Source organism: Rattus rattus, chromosome 14 (genome assembly GCF_011064425.1).
Source record: "Rattus rattus isolate New Zealand chromosome 14, Rrattus_CSIRO_v1, whole genome shotgun sequence".
Taxonomy (NCBI): Eukaryota; Metazoa; Chordata; class Mammalia; order Rodentia; family Muridae; genus Rattus; species Rattus rattus.
In genome coordinates, this window is record NC_046167.1 from 37,630,170 (window position 1) to 37,653,604 (window position 23,435).

Here is a 23,435-nt window from a genome sequence, read left to right on the forward strand (position 1 = left end):
ACAGAGCCTACGTTGCTGTGAGGAGACTTGTGTCTCTATCAAACTTACCATGGTACAGTAAAGGCCTGAGCGCAATGTTTGCTGAATGCAGTGCTTGACTGATCCTGCTTCAGAATCATCCGTTTCAGAAATGTATAAAGAGGAAGTGCCTTCATACCCTCCCAACAGTGAGAGCCGTGGTAGCAGTGGCACGTGTTTGCCATACCTGGAATCCACTTTGAGAGAATTCCATGTGTCTCATTATGTCATGCTGTTCTTGGGTTCTCAGACAATTAGCAGGAATAACAGCAAAGATTTGCTTATTTGCCTCAAATTAACAATTCTCCTGTTTCATCTTCCTGCTTGCTGGATTATAGGCATAGGCTTGGCCACCATATATGACTCGGAGATTCTATTTTCTATGTTAATTTGTCTATTGAGAGAATTCTCTGTTTGAAGCTTGGGGGAATGAATCATTCATTTACAACTTATGAACATTAAAGCAAGAAAAACATTGAGTTTGCCTAGACTTTATGAGTACAAAAAATGAACTTGATGTTTAAAATATCATAAAAAAAAAAGCCTCATTTGACTGCGTTGACTTAACAAAATACTATTAGACTGGGCAGTCTTTAACAACAGAACATTATTTCAAACAACTGTGAACATATGAGGATCCTGGGTTCAGCATTTGATAAGGATGTCCTCCCTGCTCCCAGAGGACACTGCCAGTCTTCACTGATTTGGAGGATACATTCGTCTCCTTAGTGTCCAAAAGCCGGCAGACAAATGTGCCTACTTTGCTTCTTTTATTCCTTTTATAATGGTGTACAACTCCTCAGAGAACATCCTGCAGAAGGCCTTCCTCCCTGATACATTACATTGGACATTGGATTTCAACAGAAAAATCTGAGGGATACAATCATTCAGACCAAGGGCATATGCAAATGACCTCATGGTTAATTTCCACATAAGTAAAGAAGAAGTTCTATTAGAGACCAGAAAGAGAGCAAATCCATCCCAAGTGCTGGAGTAGTCAATAATGGTCCTAAGACCATCATTACTTCTGTTTCTGTGATAACTCCTACACTTCTCGTGCTCTTCCGGTAAGAATATGAATTCATTAGACTCAAACTGTTGGGGCTGGAGAGATGGCTTAGAGGTTAAGAGTTGTTGCTCTTGCAGGGGATTGGGTTCAACACTGTGATTGATGGTTTGCATATGCTTGGTCCAGGGAGTGGCACTCTAGGGAGGTGTGGCCTTGTTGGAGTAGGTGTGGGCTTGTGGGTGTGGGCTTTAATACCCTTGTCCTAGCTGCCTGGGAACCAGTATTCTGCTAGCGGCCTTCACATAAAGATCTAGAACTCTCAGCTCCCCCTGTATCATGTCCACCTGGATGCTGCCATCCTCCTGCCTTGATACAGGACTGAACCTCTGAACCTGTAAGCCAGCCTCAATTAAATGTTGTCCTTTATAAGACTTACCTTGGTCATGATGTCTGTTCACAACAGTAAAATCCTAACTAAGACAAGTGCCCAGTACCCACATGCTGGCTCCCAACCATCTGTAACTCCAGCTCCAGCACGTCTGATGCACTCTCTTCTGGCTTCTTCTGGCTTCTTCCGGCATCAGGCATCATGTGATGCACGTACAATGCATTTCAGCCAAAACACTCATAAACATTTAAAAAGAATCTTAAATAAATGAAAGCTATTAATTATTTTGTCCATTAACTATCAACATAATTATAACCTGTGATTTAACATGCCCACCCCTTGTTATATGGGATTCACATATGTATAAGTTAATCAGGAGATAAGGGAAAGATGTGTGCAGAAGCACTATTCATCAAAGTTCTGATCTGGTGCCAGAGCAACTGGTGGTCAGTGGGAGAAGAACATGAATTGTGACACAGTCACACATTGCCGCATTCACAAAAGTGACAGACAGCCAATCGCTGCAGCATACAGAAAGCACACAGGGGCACTGCTGAGAAGGGCAGCAGTGGCCTGGCTTGTGCTCCCCTTTGTGTGAGGCTTAAAGGGCAGTGTGGCTTGTGCACAGTGATAGGCGGCGGTGAGATTCAGGGTGTCATTCACTGAGAAGTACAGTAAAGGAGCTCCTTGGGCTTAGTTTCTTTTTGTTTTTCTTCTTTCCTTCCTCCTTTGTTCCCTCTCTCCCCTTCCAGCCTCTGTTTCTCTCTTCTCCCTCCCTTCCCCATCTCTTTTCTTTCTTGCTCTCTTTCTTGGCTTTTTCCTAGGCTGGACTCACTCTTGGTGCTGCAGCCTCAGCCCCTGAGTATAAGAAATACACTGACAGCTATCTGGGTGAGAGTTGAAGGGTCAGGTTTATGTCACAAATTGTGTCAAGCTAAGAATGTGTGATTTGTATCCTTTTATGTTATACACATTAGACCTAATTATGTTTTTGTTGTGTTTCTGCTGTGACTGATTGAAAAGCTGGGGAAATATAACTGAATAAAATGGCTTAAGACAGCTTGAAAGTAAACAACACTGATGAGGGGCAACAGTGTGTCATTTACACATAGAGCAGATTCAGCATATGATTGGGATGGATCTCACTTAGGTTATTCTCTTGCCATATGGCTGTGTATATGTAGAAGTGTGTATGTGTGTGTACATGCATGTATGTGAATGCGTGTGTGTTCATGCTTGTATGTGTGTGTACATGTATGTGTGTGTGCTTGTGTGTGTATCTATAAACCATATATGTCTGACTCAAAGTAGATGTTTCTGCTTTTGAGAGGAAAACCATTCTATTAGTCTGTGAGAAGAGCATAAAAGAATATTAGCAACTTACCCATATCTATTTCATTTCTGGTAGTTGCTATCTGTTTAATAAACCTGCAGTAAGTAATGGGAATGCTATCCATGTGCTGCTCATAAAGCCTTTGTTATTTTTATTTTAATTATTAAAATATAATTACACTATTTTCCACTTCTTCCCTCCATCTTCTCCATATACCCTGCTTATGTGCTAATTCTTTAAGATGCTTGTAAAAGCTTCATTAACATAGAGCGCTCTCCACTGATGAGATAGTTTGCACTGGGTACTTCTCTGGGGTCCCAGGGACTTAGACTTGTAATGTCTCCCATTTCTTTTGCTTTCTTTCCTTCTCTTTGCTGACTCAGTCCTCTCTGACAGGGTCATGATTAACTGATGTCTTCCTTTTATCTCTCAGCTGCAGGTCTTTGGACTGTACTCTGGAGAAGAATTCCATGAGACTTTCGACTGTCCCATTAAAGTAAGTATTTAGCAAGGGTTCTCTCATGGGAGAGTTTTCTTCCCTAGATGAGGATGACTGTAGTAATGGAGACACTGCTCATTCTCTTACACAAGGGTTTCTTCGTCCATGGTATGGTTGTGCCACTGGAATGTTGAGACCAAGGCAGAGATTAACTTTCATCTTACGCTGTGCTCTGGAAGCTTTTATTTGAGTAGATTCTCTCTCTCTCTCTCTCTCTCTCTCTCTCTCTCTCTCTCTCTCTCTCTCTCTCTCTCTCTCTCTGTGTGTGTGTGTGTGTGTTTGTGTGTGTGTCTGTGTGTGTGTGTGTGTGTGTGTGTCTGTGTGTGTGTGTGTGTTTGTCTCTCTCTCTCTCTCTCTCTCACACACACACACACACACACACACACACACACACACACACACACATACACACCCTATTCTGACTAAGGTGACAGGGTCAAAAATAATCATAATAAGTTCTGAGGTAAAAAAAGAAGTGATGCTTAGCTGATTTTTGGTGGTGCTGTGTTTAGTTTTAGAGTGGTTGGTAGCTTTATAGATTGAGTAATGTCTGGCTGAGCTTTGATACAGAGGCAGGCATAGATGGGAACTGGCCTTCCATGTGGAAGAGCATGGGAGAAATGGGGAGACTGGAAAGTTGCAGCTGTGTCTAGTAAGTGGTAGACAGTCTTGCCTAGATGTGCATGGACGATTAAAGAGGTAACAAAAGGCCGACTAGATAGGCTGGATCTTCAGACTAAGGAACTTGGCTTCCATCTCATAGATCAGGGCCTAAGAAGAAGAGTGGCGTAGATGGAGCCATCTCTAACAGGGCTAACATGGTGTATGCAGTAGAGATGGCAGGTCTGATGGGTAGGGCACAGAGATCAACCAGAGATATCCATCATGCTAAAGTATCTGCTGTCCTCTCAAAGGAGGTGGTTTTCTTCACGTGTTTATTCAAATATTGATTGAACAGTAGCAAAGGATAGATAAGATCTGACATGGGTTTTCGAAAGCTGACTTTGCCAGAAAGGCAGGGGATTTAAACAGGAGAGTCTCTGGGAAAGAGACAATTTAGAAGGTTGATGTAGTGTATTGAACAAAGCACTAAGGGGCTTAGTAAAGGGAGCAAGCTTGAGTGTTCAAGATGGGAAAATGGATTGAGACAGTTTTCAAGAGGTAGACATTGTAGCCTTAGTGACAGTGGGCTGAATGACGTTAGAGATGAAGGTGCAGGGAGTAAATCCAGGCTTCTGCTGTAGGAAATCTCCCCAATTGTATTAGGTAATAATTTGAGTGAAGGCATTGGGAAGTTGGTCAGAAATTTTGAGAGGTGGGCTGCATCTGGTGGTTTTACAGAAAGTTTAGGAATAGGTGTTGGCCTTCTCAGTAGAGATTGTGCCTTAAACACAGTTGGTAATTTGAGGTGAGTTGAGAAGAAACCATTTTTAAGGATATTGGCCACTTCACAGCTACAGGGTGAAAAGAGAAGATTGATGTTGATATTCTGGAGCTCTCGAAAGACTGCAGTGAAAGGTAAAAGCCCGAGTGGTAGTTCTTAGGAAGGCTGGGGAAAATGCAGGCTGGTGACTGGAGCATCAACAAGAGAGTATTTCCAGAGGGAGATGGCTGTGCTGCTAAAGGCAGGCTGCAGGTGGAGCAGCATTCAGTGTTTCAGCCTAGCAGGAGTGAGCTTCCCCATGGCCCCCCTGAGTCCTAGAAGATGGGGTCAGAAGTACCAGGAAAGATTCTTCTTTCAGAACATTTACTCATAAAAACGATATCATCTGGCTGATACAAAGTAGGCCAGTATGCAGACGTCATGGGTAGAGAGTGAAGACCAAAGGGAGTAGTACTTGGCAGAGCAGCACTGAGCTGTGAGATTGGCAACTTAGGGAGGGAGGGTCTGAGTCCTTCCCATGAGTGAGACAGGCACTGGGAGGGAGGCTCAGCCCAGGTGATGCAGGCTCAGAGGAGTAGCTAGTACACCAGTGTTCCTGGCTGACCTTTCTGAACCTGTATGAGGTGAGGGTAATATGTTTTTAAGGAAAGATGCTCATTATATGTTGTGAGAGGGTTACAAAGCTGTTAGAGATTGTAAAAATTTGGAGGGATGTAATATGCATTTCTGTGTTGGTAATTAGGATGGGTTAGGGTAGAGCTGAAGAGAATAATGTACTAACAATGTATCAAAAATGATAAGATGTCTGTTAAATTACCCTGACAATGGCAGTGTAGAGAAATTATTAACCTGTGTAGTTGGAGGAAGGAAATATATTAGCTAATTATAGAAATATAAAATATATTCAACTGAAGGTTTGGGAAGTTTCTGATGCCATGGATAGTTGAAGATGAAAAGGAAAGAATAGAGAAGCTTGTATATAAAGAGCTGGGTCTCAAGGGAGCGAGGCTGAGTGGAGCCCTGGACTCTACTGCTTTTCTTCTTTCACATACCTTGTGTTCATGGTGTTATGTGACATTCAGCCACCAGCAGGGGCAGTGTAGAGCAGCCTTGGAGAGACCTGCATATGGTTGGGCTCTCTTGTGTACTTAGTTACGAATAGTTGAGCCATTGCACACTTCCTTGTTCCATTCCCCTGCATGACTTTAGGAGAGGAGCCTGCTCAGAGAGCCCCACTCAGCCAGAAGTGAAAAGCCTTCATTCTTGTGCAGCTTTGATTTTGCTTCTGAGAAGACATTTTATCACACGAGAGCATCTCCAGCAATCTCAGAATCTTACTTGAATTCATTGTCCCTGCCAAGGTCCATTTTGTAGTTCCTACTGCCCATAGTGCCCACTTTCACCTGTGACTTTTAACTGGACGTGGGTACTTTTTCTTTTGTAGATCATTGCTGTGCACCCCCAGTTCGTGAGATCCAGTTGTAAGCAGTTTGTGACCGGTGGGAAAAAGGTAATGCTCTATGTCTCTCCCAGGATGTGTGGCCTGTGGCAAATGATGTAATGAAACTGAGACTTTCCTCACTAGGATACTTGCATCCCGAGTTAGTCACCATCTTTGAAGTAGGGGACAGCTGAGGTGTGAAAAGAATGGCCTTTCCACCAAAAGGAGGCAGCATTCAAATATAACAAAAGGTCACTTTAGGGATTGCTGTTCTTGCTTCTGACAAACCTCTTGTAGTCTGTGGAGGGGAGAGGAGAGCTACTGTTGCTCTTCACCGGCATTTTTATGGTGCGCTGTATGATGCAACTCTACTCAAACAGTGAGGGTGTGAGACTGCCTCACCGTCTTTCCGCGTGTACAGATAAGAAATCCCAAAAGTAAAGGTTCATGTTGATTGTCAGTTGTTTTCTTTTCTTAGAATTAGGTATGTGTGGCCTTAAACTCACAGAGAGCAGCTGTCTGTTTCTACCTTTCAAGTGCTGGGATTAAAAGCATGTACTACCATGTCTGGGTTAATAAATATATTTTCCTTTAAAAATATATGTTTTGTGTATGGGTGCTTTGTCTGGATGTATTTCTATGTGCCACTATCATATCTGGGCTAAGAACTATATCTTGCTTTAAAAAAAATATTTTATGTATATATGTATTTTGCCTGCATGTGTATCTGTGTACGACATTCGTGCCTGGTACCTTCATAACCTAGAAGAAAGCATCTGATTCCTTAGAAATAGAGTTACAAAGGGTATAAGCCACCATGTGGGTGTTGGATTCAAACTTGTGTCCTCTGGAAGAATAGCCAGTACTCCTAACCATTGAGCCACCACTTCAGCACCTTAATCTTTTTCTTTAAGTAAGATAAGACATTTTATAACTGATACTAAGAAGTAATTATTATTTTTTAACTTTTTATTGACTCCTTGTGAGTTTCACATCATGCATCCCAATTCCCATTTGTCTCCCTATCCTTTTATATCTGTCCTCTACCCTTACAACCTACCTCTCAAAAGAAAATAATTAAAAAATACAGAACAAAACAAACACACACACACACACACACACACACACACACACACACACACACACACACAATCTCATCATGGAAGCTGCAGTGTGTCCAACAGCTTAACTTACAATTATTCATTCCTCTGACTTCTGCTACACTATCTATACTGGATCTTCACCAGAACTCCTCATCCTTTCAGATAGCCTGTTATTTCCTGCATCAGGGAGATCCAGCAGATTTGGATCTCCCCGACCAGCCCCTTCATGTGCTTCCTATTGGGATGGAGGAACTCAAAGCCCTGGATGGATTTGGGCCTGCATGATAACTGAACTAGTCAGCCTGCTCTCTCTCCAACACCCACATCTGACCAGGGAGAACTCTGCTCTGACTAGCACACACAATGCTGCAGGCCAGCAAGGGGCAGGGCCGGTACTCCAAAGCTCATACCCTTGGCACTGGCTTCCCAGTGCTCCCCACAGGGCCATCTCGACTATGCTCATCAGTTGTGGTACAGAGCCCAGTCTCGTAAGTGCTACAACCAGTGAGGGCAGGACCAACTCTCTGGCCTGGGAGGTGGGTGGGAAATTACTTTTACTTAGGTGTACGTGTACTTGTGTTTGTGTAAATGCAAGTGCTTACAGAGGTCAGATGTGTGGAACTGGAGTTACAGACAATTGTGAGCCATGTGATATGGATGCCTTAAACCAAACTCGATCCTCTGAAAAAGCAGTGTGTGCTCTTAACCCCTAAGTCTTTTCAAACCCCTTCTTAGAACTTTCCTTCTGACAAATTCCCCTGTATCTATCTACCCTGCCACCCTGTGGCTTCTCTGGGCATTTGGACTTACAGTATCTTCTCCAGTGACCAGATGCATTTCTGTGGTGTTCAGTGCTACAAGCCTTAGATCATTATCTGTGGTCATCTTTGCAAATGAAACTGTCTCTCAGTCCCCTCTTTAAAATCATAGCTTACTCAATACACTGCTTTGTATTTCTTCACAACACTTTTTCAACAGCTGGCATGAGCCAGCTCTCCCACTGTCCCTCACCCATGTCACCACACAAAGCCAGGGTAGCTCTCCAGTACTTGGGGTGGTTCACTAGCATGCCCCGCCAACAGGACACCAGCTGTCCCATGTTGCCCAGTGCAGCAGTCTGCAAGGGGTTGGGCAAACTTTCCAGAGTGCCACAGCAGTAATGGGAGGGCCAGCTTTTCAGAGCCTTTGGACAGCAACATGCAGCAGGCCATACCAGGGTGGTTCCCACGGTCTTTGGTAGTAATACCAGACATAGACCCCTGTTGCTGCGTGTCCAGATATATCTTTCAGTGGTATCATGGGCCAGGACTTCACCATGGCCTCAGGTGTCAGGGAAGGCTACTCACGTCAGGCTGTTCCTTTCTACCCTCAATTTCCATTTCCCCTCTCTTCATAATGCATAATCTGTTCTGCTTCTTTCTTTCCCAGTTCTCCACCCCATATTTGCACATCACAGTGGCTCCACTATGAGCTGGCCACGTATTGGTGGGTCTTTGGGTGGCTTCCGCCTGCCTGTACCACATGGCGGCAGCAGGCCTCTGAAGTAGTGACTAGTGTGAGCAGTTAATTTCTTCTGGAATATATTGGCAAACTTTTAAGAGTTATTTAATTGAGTTATGGAAGTTTATAAATGTTGAAAAATGAGAAAAACAAAGACTGCAAAGCAACTCTTTACTTTAACTGGAGTTTTAAACTAGCACCATAAATTCACACAACAATTTGAAGAGTCTAGCATTTAGTAATTACTGATAACCTTACAATAATCGTATGTCATGGGCACCAAGAGACTACTAAATAGAGTAGGAAGTAGATGATGTAGAAGAAAAGTAAAACAAGGGCAAATACTGCATAACTGGGAGCTTAGGATCAGAAATAACTTGACATTCAAAAACCTAGAGAACTGCCCAATGGAGGCATGGTGTGTAGCAGAGGTGTTTTACCATGAGAACACTGATCTATTCTGTAGCCCTTTTCATTATGTGCCAGCTTCTGTAAACAGGGATGACTTGGCCCAGAGGCTGGGACCAGGGAAAGCAGGCAGCAAAGCCCAGGTGTACGAGCAAGGTGTTTGGGGTATTTGTAAGAATATTGAGACATGGGGTTTAATATTTTAGTTGTTAAAATATTTTTAAAGATTTGTTTGTCTATTTACTGATTTTATATATGGGTGTTTTTGTCTGCAGAAGAGAGTGTCAGGTCCAATATAATTGCAGTTAAAAGATTTCAAACCACCATGTGGATGCTGAGAATTGAATTCTGGAACTCTGGAAGAACAGCTAATTTTCTTAACAGCTGAGCCATCTCTCTAAGCCCCCAGTTGTTTAAATACTATTGTCTTAGTTGCTGTGAAGAGACACCATGACCAAGGGTTAGGGCTGGTGAATATAGATTCAGAGGTTCAGTCCATTATCATCATGACAGAAAGCAGGCAGCATCCAGGCAGACTTGGTGCTGGAGGAGCTGAGAGTTCTACATCTGGATCAGCAGGCAGCGGGAATAAAACTGGGCTTGAACTCAGTCCAACAAAGGGACACCCGTGCAAGGCACACCTCTAGAAATGCCACTCCCTGTGGACCTATGGGGCCTTTTAAATCCAGACCACAACTATTAAAGCTAATCTCTTAAAATGTCCCAAAATGACTAAAATGTTCGTTTCAGAGTTGTGCCACATAAATAGAGGAGTATGCAGGAAATTCCAGAGAATACCATAACCCTGTCTCATTTGCTTTTTAAGGTTTTAGCTCCATATTTTTGGGAGATGATGGCTTATCTATAATGGACTGGGAATAGTAGGCCAGAGTGCTTTTTTTTTTAATGTTTAGAAATTTTTTTTTGATTCCCAAGAAAACTTCTTAGTAGAAGTGCTATAGTTATATCTGTGGACGCTACTGCTTGACACATGAGCATAAAAATCATATTCAAAATTCCCTTTCCTTCCCTTATCCTGTATTTTTTCTTTGTTTTTTTAAAGATGGTCTCTAACTGACTTGAACTAAGAAACAGTAATTAGTTAACTAATTATTATTAATTATTATTAGTTAATTGGTTAATTTAATCTACGTAGACTAAAATGACCAGACATTGAGCCTCAAGCAATCAGCCTTCCGTGACTCCACAGTACTGGAACTGAAATCATACGCTTGCCTTCTTTTACATCGGTTCTGAGGATCAAACTCAGACCTTCATGCTTATAAGGCAAGCACTTTGCAGGCTGTACTCCGGCCCTTTCTGTGTCACATATGTGTCACATATGTGTATTGATCATAGCACCTCCTTGAATGCTTCTCTCCATGGAGCAATCAAGCCTGTGTCACTTCCTATTTACTGTATCTCGTTGCATATTAGAATAGTATAACTGTCATGTTTTCTTATGGGCGTAATACAGATGGACTGTTATTAATATTTCCTCCTTTCCTTTCTTTCTATGTAGCACTGCATAAAATAATGGATTGCAGGAATAACCATTGTTAGGTAGCATCGCTCACACAAACTGAAATGCTTATTTCCAGAACTACTTAGCTCAAATCTGCCTCCTGAGCACGTTCCTTTGTGGAGGGTCCCAGATAGTGCTGTTAGTGTCATCGAATGAGTACTACATCATAACAGTGGGTAGTGGTTTTCAAAAGAATGTGAGTCATGCAGTAGTAGTGGAATGAAATTAGTAAGATTATTCATTAAACAGAATGACCTGGTGAGAAAATAAATATTCTGAATCATTGGAGAAAGAAACTTGTGTACAGGTATTTTTATTTGTGTGCATATGTGTAAGAATTTCTATGAAGAAATCTGATAGTGTTATTATTTTCTTTGTTTTTAAACTTCCAAACAATATTTCTCTTCGATATTTCTAACATTGAAGGATGAAATGCACTGCGTACCTGGATGGCTGTGTGGCCTTTACCTCTAGATTACTGGGGGAGCTGCCACAGTTTTTAGGAAGAGGATGTCAAAAATCATCTTTGAAGATGGAGTCCATTTTAGGATGTGATTTGCAGGAGGCATTTGTTTGTTTTAGGATCTAGGCTGTAAAGAGGCCAAAGTAATCGTGTTGTTGAGTATCTACATAAGCTTTATCGCAAAGGACAGAGGCTACGCCAAGGCTAAAGTACCATAGTAAAGAAGCAGGGTATTTTGTTTTTGTCCCCCCCCCCTCTTTTTTTTTAATTTTTTTATTAGATATATTTCTTTACTTACATTTCAAATGTTATTCCCCTTCCCAATTTCCTGTCCATAAGCCCCCATTTCCGATGAGGTATGTGATTATAGTTTGGAAAGTGCTCATACAGACAGGCTTATGGAGTAGTCTTGCTTCTACCAAGGTCCTTCACACTCATCCTTGTATACTTCTGGTGCTCTGTGACGTTGTTTGTTTATCAGCAGACCCAGGCTTACCTGTGAGTGACAAGCCACGCCCTTGACAGATCAACCTTCTCCTTTGTCAGTGGGTTTAAGTAATGTGATAACATAGCATCTGATAGATTGTTTTTATAGAATGTTTATTAAAATGTATGAAAACTCTCATGGCATTGTTTTAGAAATATAATAATGTGTGTAGGTACATTCAAGACGGGCTATACACCGTATCATTGATTGTGGTATGTCTGAGCAAGATTATGAGCATACTTTCTGCTCTTCTTTTTGATAGGTACATTCATTTAATTTATAATAAATAAATGAAAGAGTATGTAAAGTCATCTCAGTTTAGGGCTTGTCTTAACTTAAAAATTTGCAGTATATAAAATTCCCTGCATTCTTGAAGTTGTTTGCTTGGTATTGTTTAACTTATGATTGTCCATTCTACAAGTCTGTTTAGTTTTCTCAGCTGTTCTTCTGTTATTGGACCTTTAGTTTGTGAGACAAGTAGAGATTGAAGTAGGTAAGGAGTCTATACAAACCCATCAGTTCTGCCACGTTTATAGACCTACCAGTGACTGACTGTATGCCCAGTCAGTGTTAGGCTTTCATAAAGATGATAGGGAACGTGATTAAAATGAACTAAGGTGAATTCATTTCTCAGGCATTTGTAGCTGTGAACTTGCATCTGTACATATTATAGGCACCAGTTTTAAATAGTCTATGTTTCAGAATGGCTAAGTTGATATTTTAGCCTGTAGGGGGTAGATAGGTGGTTCTGTAGATTTATATCTGTCGCCTGTTGTTTTATCTGTTATTTTATAATACAAAAGGAACTGCTCCTCTTGGGAAGCTTCGTATTTAGCATCGTCTTTTCATATTAATTTCCTAGTTAGACTGCGGTAGCTAAGTAGACTTTACCTTGCAAAGATTCAGGTTTGTTTTGTTTTCAGCTGTCAACATGTCCGCATAGTTCTCACAGAGTTAGTTACTCTTCAAGGTTTTGGCATCATGCTTCTTAAATATTTCCTATGAAGCACATAGTTGGTTGAGTGGCTGTGAGACTCCTGTGCACAGGGGCTTCCTGTGGCAGCGGTGTTTGGCCTCCATTTGACTTCTTTTCAGTACATGAAATTATCTCTAGAAATAGAAGTTTGAAGGATTATATGTACAGAAATTAACTAGTGAATTTAAAGCAAGAATATACTTGAGAATGTTCCCTATCTTTCCATGCTTACTGATCTTTCTTTATGGAGATTTTAAAAACAAACAAACAAACAAACAAACAATACCAGGACAGTTGTTGGCCATGCACAGTGAAGTCTTCCACCTGCTCCCCTGGCTACTTGCTCACGCCTGGCTCTATCAGAATTAGGGGCTTCTCTCTGCTGTGCACGACCAGCACGTTCTCCACACTAGATAGTGTTTCATTCAATTGTCTTTTCTATTAAAAAAAAAAAGACTTATTTCAGTTTCAGTTTCAGTTATGGAGGGTGTGTGTGTGTGTGTGTGTGTGTGTGTGTGTGTGTGTGTGTGTGGTGTATGTGTGTGCCTGTGTGTATGCACATATGTGCACACCTTGTATGTGCAGCTGCCTACAGAGGCCAGTTAGCCACCTGATGATGATATGGAGAACCAAGCTCAGATCCTATGGGAGAGCTGTGAGCCTTAACCACTGAGCCATCTCTCCAGTCCTTGTTTTCTATTAGCAATTTTATTTTTGATTCTTCTCGAGTCTTTTAGTTCCTGTCCTTCTGCCCTTTGTTCATTTTCCTGATACTGCCCTGTAAGGTTCTGACTTGTAGAGGTTTATGTTCGTAAAAGATTCATTATCTTTTTCTTGTCCACTATCTCATCTGGCTTAGCAAAGGTTGTCATCTATGGACTCTTTTTCTCAAGCTCCTTTTCCTTCCTGTAGGAACAAAGCTGGTGGCTTCCATATCTACGGCCTGTGGCATGATCCCTCTGTCCCAGTCTTTGCTGCTCAGAGCAAGCAGTCTTGCAGGGGTTGAAGAAGGCTAAAAAGTCACATTGCTCATAAACTTGCAAGGTCCTGAGCTGACAATCGGAACATGCCTTTTCCCTTTAGCAGGGGCGAGTAGGTGATCACAGCATGGAGTACCAGTATTGCACCCTGCATGGAGTATCAGTATTGCACCCTGCTAGAGGTCTTGCCACAGGTGTGGGAGGTTCTGGGATGTGCATCCTGCACCACTTTCTAGTGTAGAAAAGTGTTAGATACACCCTATCATCACAAAACATAGAAGAACAAAGTATACTGTTGGTATGTGAAGGCTCCTATTGAAATATAAGTACAGAGAGTGCTGACTGCCAGAATGTGGATTTATGGGAAATAAAGCCCTAACATACTTTCTCCAACAACAACAGAAATATAGACCTCTTGGAAGCAGCTTTTCCTCTCTGTGTACTGAGCTCCCATTGAGCTTAAATTGCTCTCAGTATTGGGATAATGACAATCCGATAATACAGGATGTGGAAGACAAACCAAATACATTACCCAGCTGCTTTTAAGGCTAGTTCGTTCAATGACTTACCCTAAAACCATTGCTGGACGCTCGTGCTCAGTAGGTCTCTAGGCAGGTTTATGACTAGAAGAAAGAAATGGATTTTATTAAATGTCAGTGAAATCAGGGTGGATAGCTTTGTGGTACTTAAATTAGTGCAGAATGTGTGTAGAAAAGTCGTTTATCTGTCTCTAAATCATCAGTCAGAACTTTCCTTGGCCTTCCTGCTAGAAAATGTGTTCCTACTCAAAATTCCCATAGATTAGTATAAAACTGTAAACAGAAAGTGTACTATTTGATGCTAGTCTCCTGCATGAAGCCCTGTGTCCCCTGGAGCAAGCCCTACAGAAGGACAATGATAAAAAACATCAATTACTGGCCTTCCTGTGAAGTTTAATACTGTGCGAGGCTTAGAAACTTGAACGCTTGTATTAGAAATAGGGGCGGGGAAGAGGGTTGAGAGGAACTGCTGAGGGGCCAGGGACGTGATGCAAGGGAGGAGCTGGGTGCCGGGAGCCAGAGAAGTGAATGCTGTCAAGTCCAGAGAGCCAAACATAGGGCACATCTGTGTCCCTCATCAGCTACTTAAATGGAGTGGGGGAAGACTGACATTAAAGTAGTTTTCAGAATTGTGATAAGCTTTGTAAAAGTTACGTCCTCTGCCCTTGAGGAATGGGCAATATGTCATCGCAGGAGTCGGGCATGTGCTCAATAGAGTAAGTCCCTTTTGACAGAGAAGATGTGTTAATTGTGTGAATTAGTTTGAAATCTTTCCTTTCAGTTTTAGAAACAAGACAGGTTTCCATGTATTCAGTACAGTTTTTTAAAACATTAGGAAGGGGTTGGGGATTTAGCTCAGTGGTAGAGCGCTTGCCTAGGAAGCGCAAGGCCCTGGGTTCGGTCCCCAGCTCCGAAAAAAAGAACCAAAAAAAAAAACAAAAACAAAAACAAAAAACATTAGGAAATACATGTTGGTTATATGGCTGAAGAGAGACTCAGCCATCGCATAGCTCTACTAGTTGCAAACACATCATGTATTAACAGTGAGAGAAGGAGTAAGAGTAGTTCTCCGGAGGCCTATTTGCAATCTGTCTCCCTGTCCATCATGCCCGAGTGTCTAGCAAAGTGAAAGGCACGGTCCTTTCTCTAGTGGGGAGAAGCAAGGAAGCTCAAATGATAGGCAGACCCAGTGGAGAGGGTACCTTGACCAGACTGTGGTGCTGTGATTGGACCGAAAGGATTATAAAGTACATACCAGGACCAAGCAACTGGAGAGACATGACCCCCAGAACAATGCTTGCTTCTTTACAGATGATTCATTTTTACTTTCAAAACGCAGTAGTGGTGTGTTTAAAACGATTACATTTTGAGAACCGTCCAAATGAAGACAAATCACAATTAAATTGTAGTGATAAATAGTTTAACATGTTCCCTTCATTGAGTGAAGTTAGCTTGTTTACTGGTTTGGGTTTCAGGCTTCTTTGGGCCTTTCTGTCTTTATGAAACCTTCACGGAGGATCTGTGCTCTCCCCATTTCGTGTCCAACAGACATTGCAAGTCTGAACCAAACCTGACTGGGACTGACTCTGAGTTCTTGTCTCCGTCCTTTCCTTCCTGCCTCTACTAGAACTCCTGGAAACAGAACAAGACAAAGGGAAGCTAGGGTCCAACCAGCCTCAGTTTCCTCTGGTAACCCCAAACAAATTGGTTGTAGCAGAGGGAACTCCATGGATGCATCTGAATTTTGTTTCTAATTACAGCAAGTCTTAATGATTTTCTGAAGACGCTGATGTAGTAAGGGTGGTGGCGACGAATTGCTTGTACCTCCTCACCTAGAGAGCCCAGTGAACTCGCCTTCATCCAGTCCTCTTCAGGACTCACGATAGGTTCTCCAGTCCAGACAGTCTGCCCTTCACACATGAACATAGCCGCAACAATAAATAGATGGTTGTATTTATAAGATGATGTGTGTGTGTGTGTGTGTGTGTGTGTGTGAGAGAGAGAGAGAGAGAGAGAGAGAGAGAGAGAGAGGCAATAATTAGAGGAAAGGTCATGCATTCAAAAGGAAGAGAAAGGAGGAGAAGTAGAAACCATGTAAATACAGTACTCATAAAATTCTCAAAGATTTTTTAATTAAAAAACTAGTGGTGGTTTCTGTAAATTAATTCGGAAGGACGTGTGTGCCCTCTTTTAAGATTTCAGTTTGTTTTTTATTGCTTCAGCCAGCTCTCTAAGTTAACTTGATTGTAAAAACTAAGATGATGGACTTCATTCTTTTTTTTTATGAGTCAAAAATAACTTTTTACTTTTTAAGTTAATTATTTCAAGTCCATTACTAGTATTTTTATCAACAAAAAGCTAACATACTCCTTTTAGTGAAATAACATAAGAATAGAAATAACAGTAACCCAAAACAGTGATGGACTTCATTCTTAATGAAATAACATAAAAATAACACAAATATTAGAAAAATATCTATGTAAGATTTTCTGTCATCCTTTTCTAGAATTATGATTACTTTGTAATATATGCTTCATATTTCTACACTATTTTCTATATAAATAAATATTTAATATATGTCTATTTATTAATATTTAAGAGGCATCATAGAAAATACTATTCTATACTTTTTTTTAATGTCCTGCATGTTTTTATTGATAATACATATATGTAGAGAGACAGATATTTATAGATAGGCAAGTAGGTAGACAGACACACGGACTGACAGATAGTCAGTCTTGGCTTTATCAGTCTCCCTGTTGTGCTCAGTTGTTGCCATGTTTTTAGTCTCTCCGTGGTGTCATATATAACTTTATATACTTTTTGCTCACTGCGTTAGTGCATAGCATCAATTTCTAGGTTGTCCCTGATGTTTCCTCCCGATACTGTGGACATGATAGAAGATACACAAAACACTGAGGCAAACTGAAGGGAATTTAAAAAATTCTCTTGCCAGGAATGGTGGCAGCTACCAGTAATCCTAGAGTATGATAGCAGAGGGATCGTAGACCAAGAACTCTATACCACATTCTAGGCCAACAGTAGTGAAGCTTGTCTCTGCCTCACCCTAGCCCTCTCACAGACTCTGTCCTCAGTGTAGCAGGCAGTGGTAACACACATACTTCTGGCTGATGTGCTTCTGTGATACATGTTATAGATGCCATTGCTTAAAGAGTTGAAGTTGGGCATATCAAGAAAAATGTTATTAATACATGAATCATCAGAACTGTATCTTCTTCAGAATTAAGGAGTTTTGACCAGTTTTATTTTAAATTTTCCAGTGGGATTTCACAATAGATTCTTCTCTTTTTACAATGTCTAGCTACTGTGACAAATTTAAAGACCCTAAATCCTAAAGCAAATGGCCCATACTTTGTGATTTGATTTACTGTTAAAAAGATACTATCAAATCATTTGCTTTGTATTAAATGAAAAAAAAGATGACTGCTTTCAACTAAGGCAGTTTAACCTGTGATGACTATCTTGTTGGCGAGAATAAAAGGTTCTCATTTCCGAGTTTACAGAATTAATTGGTTCCCAGTTTCTTGTTTGAAAAGCCTTCCTGAAGCTGGATTCACTAAGGCATTGTTTGCTCCGAGTCCTGGTGTTTGGGTGCCATCTTGTGGCTCTGACTTGTCATAACCTCAGTGCTCAAATCTAATTTAAGTAGGACTTCAGGCTGTTCAAGATACGTAGGGGATTCTTTCCAAACACAGGGCATTTATTTAAAAATAAGCACCTGTGTTTTTCTGTATCCTCAGTTGCTGCTATTTGAACGGACATGGATGAACAGATGGAAGTCTTCTGTCCTGCACGAAGGGGAAGGGAACATAAGGAGCGTGAAGTGGAGAGGCCATCTGATTGCTTGGGCCAACAACATGGTAAAGGCACACGCCAGTCTCTCCAGCACGTGTGCAGTGCTAGCACGCTGCCAGATGAAAAGGGCAGGACGGAAGCACTCAACGCAGTTATAATTCCAATAGACATGGGCGATTGGTACCACACCTCAGCTTAAGGAAGTCAGATCACCTGGGCTTTCACAGTACGATATCCCAACACATTGTAAATTCTGTTTTAGAGGAAGAAACCTGAGGCTCAGAGTAACCAAGAAAATGAAAAGCCATCTTAATTATTGAAGGGCTGCTTCAGGCATGTGCTCTGAAAATGCCATTTACCCATTGCTCATGGCCGCTGAGGGAAGCAAGTTTTGATTTTCTCTTTACTCCAAGTTTAATCATAGGCCAAAACATAGTCCTGTCATTTAAAAGGTGTATTGTACGCTCAGTATTCTTAATGTTTAGTTTATAAAGTGGGGCCTGGAGAAAGTTTAAAGAGTTATCTTTTTCGTATCTGTCATATTTTCTGAAATTTCAAAACATAGTTGAAAAAATCAGTTCCATTTGGTTAGAAATAGTAGAAATTGTCTCAGTTCAACCCTGCTGCTTGGGATTTTCCTTACAGCAGCCATAGTCTCTAGGCTCATGTTCAGCCTGCTGCCCTTGATGGTTCCCTTTGAGCACTTCGAAGGGTCACATTTGTTGTCTTTAAACAGATAGATTTTCAAAACCAAAACCTTTTTGAAAAACTAAAACTCATTCTCATTCAGAAGAATCCCTTTAGAATTGCCTGCTGCCTATCAGGTTAAAAGCAAACTTGGTGTCTCTGTGCAAAACATGTTTGTGCTGGATTTGCATTACTTATAAACCCCCCTCCCCCATAACAGCATTTGTCCAGAAAGGAACCTTGCAGTCCTCGTAGGGTTTGTATAAAGAAAGACCATGCCCTCATGTGGCTCCTGGGCATGCCCAGTAAGCAACATTATTGTTGTGAATTGTTATGCTCCCTCTCCAGAACACAAGATGCTTAATACTGTTTTGTTTTGCAGGGTGTGAAGATTTTCGACATCACCTCAAAGCAAAGAATCACCAACGTTCCCCGAGATGATGTAAGTCTTCGCCCAGATATGTATCCCTGCAGCCTCTGCTGGAAGGATGCTGTGACACTCATTATCGGCTGGGGAACGTCCATCAAGGTGCTGTACTTGGTCTTTATATTAAACCCAAATCAATATAGATTTATTGAGAGTGGTCTAAAGAAACCTGTACTCATGAATGTTAGGGAAACCTAATATTTTCATCTGAACACTGTGAAGGTAGGTCACTTTATCTCACAAGTACAGATTTGACGATGTACTTTTCTGTGATGGGTGAAGTAATTGCCCTTTTCTGTTCTCAGAATGACACTCTATTTGCTGGGCTCTGTTTTAATTTCCCACAATCCCACTACAGTCCTTTAACTGTTTATGTAATGTGTGGTTGATCTTGGTGGCTTAGTCAAAGGTGTTCATCTTCATATTATCCTTTCTTTGTCTTTAGCTTTGACCATTAAGTTCATTTGGGTTATTGATGGTAGTGAGGTGAGATTAAAACTAAATCATCCTGCATATTTCATAATTAATGGCATAGAGGCCCTGGCTCATTATTTATGATATGATTGACATTGTGAAATACTTTCCTGAGATGACTTAATAGTTTCCTTAGTAAGTAAGGGGTCTGGGGAGAGTAGGTCTCTTATAAACTCAGAAGTTCACCAGAAAGAGAAGGCAACTGCAACTGGGGGAAATGAACAGGAGACAAATTCCAAAAGTAATTAAGGAGAAAAACATTTTATATTTAAGTATATTGAGCATGATGTTATTGTTTATAATATTCATGGATAGAAATAAAAAACGAATAAGAAATAAGAGAGTTGATCAAATAAGTTATACTAGTTTCGAATGATACAGTGTTATAATGACACTAATGATTAATAGGGTAGAGGAATGTTTAAATGATGTTTAGTTTTATAGTAAGCCTTTACATTAATAACAGTAGCTCTATATTAGAGTTACGGGTGATCTCCTTAGACTGGGATGCTGTTCATTCTTGTTTTTCTATTTGAGTTTGTCTGCATTAGAATGTTCCATAGTGTAGTGATACTTAGGCTGGTGACTCTAAATATCACTGTCTGCAAGTGGAGGAAGAAACTGATCACTGACATGTGGAGCAGTACCTGACTTCTAGTTCAATTTCATATGAAGAGCCAAACTTTAAAAAAACAAAAACAAAAACAATAACAACAACAAAAAAAACAAAAAGCAACCTTGTTTCTTATTACAAAGTTGAATAGATTGTCTCTGGAAAGTATATGCATTTAGAAAGTGGTAAGAAATATAAATACTCATAGTCTTACCAACCAAAAAAAAATGAACTCATAATGTCTATTATCTGGTGTTTGTGGGGGAAGTAAGAGTTTTTTAATAGATATATAATTAATTGCTGGTTTAAAAAATACATATTTGACCTCAATTTATCTGTATAATTTAAAACAAAGATAGGCTTTTTTGAAAAGTGCTAATAGTAGAAATATTAGACTCTATATAGGCCACACACTTGCTACTTTTTTCCATCTTCCCTCACGGAAAACTTTTACCTGCCAGGCTGTACAGATGTGATCCTAATGCAGAGTATGTAGACAGCAGACTCTGTGGCACAGCCCTAGTATGTATGTTCTACCAAAGCACCTCCTGCATATGTCTCCAGTCCTAAGTAGAGCTTCAGAGAAAGGGCCATTAGAGACAGCAGATTTACATGAATGCTCTTTTTGTCAGAAAGTGTAACTTCACATCGTACCAGTGTTGGGGAATCTAAATAATGGTTATCATACATTATTCAAACTGATTACTTAATTTGTACTCTAAGTATATGAGTGCTTTGCCTGAATGTATGTCTGGGCATCTTATGCATGCAGGGGCATTGTATGCACTCAGTGACCACAAAGGCCAGAGAAGGGCACTGAATCCTTTAGAACTGGACATGTAAAAAGCTGTGAGCCACCATGTGGGTCCTGGGAACTGAAGCAAATCCTCTGCAAGAGCAGCCTGAGCTCAGAACGTCTGAGTCATCTCTCCAACCTCTCAAATCCTTTCTGTCTTTTACGTCTTAGAGTGGATTATATGTACTTCCTCTTTGGGTAACATGATTACCTTTAAAAAACGCCTTACTGAGTAATAGAATAGAGAATTTCCTATCATATCTAGAAAATAACCTGTGAATTTCTTTTTCAGATATGCTCAGTGAAGGAACGCCATGCCAGTGAGATGAGGGATCTGCCAAGTCGATACGTTGAAATAGGTATGGCCTCCCATGTTTCCTATGGTGGTAAAAGAGCATCAAGTCGATACTTTGAAATAGGTATGGCCTCCCATGTTTCCTCAGGTAAAAGAGCATCAAGTCGACATGTTGAAATAGGTAACGGCCCCCATGTTTCTATGGTGGTAAAAAGAGCATCAAGTCGATACGTTGAAATAGGTATGGCCCCCCCATGTTTCCTATGGTGGTGAAAGAGCATCAAGTCGATACGTTTAAATAGGTATGGCCTCCCATGTTTCCTATGGTGGTAAAAGAGCATCTGGTTGTCAGGTGGAGGACAGAGGCCACGTCCTCCACCAGAGCCTGTCTCTTGGTGTTTTGATAAAATGGGTCCAGAAAGCCTTCAAGTTTTGGAAACTCACTGTGGAAAGAACCATTTTCCCCAAACAAATGAGTAAAAACATAACTTTCTCATAGTAGCTTTGTAGTCAGTTTTAAAGTAAGATAATTGTGACTTTTCATCCCAGTTATGGTAATCACCACCAGAACCTACTTCAGACAGATTTCTGCTGTTTCAATATGTTCATGTATAAACTGTAAGAAAGAATGTTATAAGGTGGTTATAACCTTCTATAATACATGAGGTAAAGTGTGAGTCACGCATGCATATACCTAGTACAGTACTGAGCCTTGCTCATCTTGACTTGACAACTTCTCACTACTCATTGTGTCACCATTGCTCTGGCCTCAATTGCCACCATCTTTCATTTGGAGCATTACAGCTGCCTTTTCAGTTTATCCTGCTCCACTCCAACTCCAATCTAGTCTCTTCATCCCAGTAAAAGTGCCCATCCCTGTCTCTCCGCAGCAGCTCCTTCGTGATCTGAGTGCTGCAGCCAACGCCTTGTCCGCACAGGCCCAGGTTCTTCTTTAGCTGGTCTTAGCTACTTCATGGTTTCCTCTTTCCCACCCCTTTTGCCCCTGGTTTTACCCCTATCACTAGATAGGAAAGAAAGGGTAGAGGAGAGAGAGAGATCATTGAATCTGATTTATTTCTTCTTTGATCGAAACTACTAACAAATTCCAACCAACTTGCCTGAAAATCCACCAACCATCCAGCCCGCCTTTTGGGCTTAGCCCTAGTGTTTATGTAGGCCCCACATTTATGTTCCCTCTGGACAGTATCCAGAACTTACAATGTCACACAATCGCAGAGACTATTGGCAGCTGGCAAAAGCATGCCTCTGCTGTAGCAGATCATAGTCAGCTGATTTTAATCTCATACTTGGGATTAAAAGAAAAACATATTCTTGTAATATTGCTATGCATGTTTTTTTAAACAATCCAGCATTCCATAATTCTCACTACATTTCCTTCCCATCTATATAGAATATTCTTCTTTTCTCTTCAGTTGCTTTCCTGAGAAAATCCACTTGTTTTGCCTGACCAGTCCAAGCCCCCCCGTTCAGGTATAAAGTCATCCGCCCCTAGCTATACAGCTGCAGCAGTTCTTGGGTTCTTGATTATTTTATACACTTCTGTGTCACTTAATCAATGCAAGCATACAGTGGACTATTTTTATTTACTTTGTATCTTGAAGACCTGGAACGTTATAGAAGACACTATATAATACTGTTATTGAGTGGTTCAGTGCCTCTGGGAAACACCTAGTATGCTTCCTGTGCTAAGTATAATATACCATTACATTGATGAGCAAAAATATATTAAAGTCAGATATAAAATTCGCGTGTGCCTTTGGATAGAGGATGTAGTAGAAGTGTGGTACTGCTCTGTTTTTCCATGTTATCTACTGGCCTCGTGTGGTGAGAGAATTTCAATCTGGGTTGTTGTGCACTTGAAGTTGGAAGTGTGGTACGTAGAGTTTTAACCTCCAGAAAGGGTCAGTAGTTGGGATTTCCTGAGGATGAGCAGAGCGTGTTGGGAGTGTAGGACTGAGTAAAGCCAAGGAACAAGAACAGACTTGTGGCTACACAAAGGGTGTTTGCTTGAGTCTCTCATTTCCATCCCACTTCTCCTTTGGCTGTCAGGGAAACCTCTGAACAGCTTGCTGCATAGCATCCTAAGAGATGTTATTGAATAATTAAGATGCAAAACAAAAAGCTCTGATAATTTTTAGGGATATGAAAATTCTCAGGGAGATATAGGAATGTGGCTTTGTCATTTGTGTGACTACGTTACTAATAGAAGTCAGATACTTCTAAGTTAGAATCACAAAGGTAAGCAAAAGTGTT

General features: G+C 40.9%; 1 protein-coding gene across 1 annotated transcript in view; it reads left to right on the forward strand.

The window, feature by feature from the left end:
* Positions 1-23,435, forward strand: part of Vps41 (VPS41 subunit of HOPS complex) — a 158,189-nt gene that overhangs the window by 75,988 nt on the left and 58,766 nt on the right. The window contains exons 6-10 of the mRNA XM_032885145.1: positions 3,182-3,244; positions 6,076-6,141; positions 17,815-17,934; positions 18,939-19,085; positions 21,159-21,225. Coding sequence (XP_032741036.1) covers positions 3,182-3,244; positions 6,076-6,141; positions 17,815-17,934; positions 18,939-19,085; positions 21,159-21,225 — 463 coding nt within the window. The remainder of the gene's footprint in view (positions 1-3,181; positions 3,245-6,075; positions 6,142-17,814; positions 17,935-18,938; positions 19,086-21,158; positions 21,226-23,435) is intronic.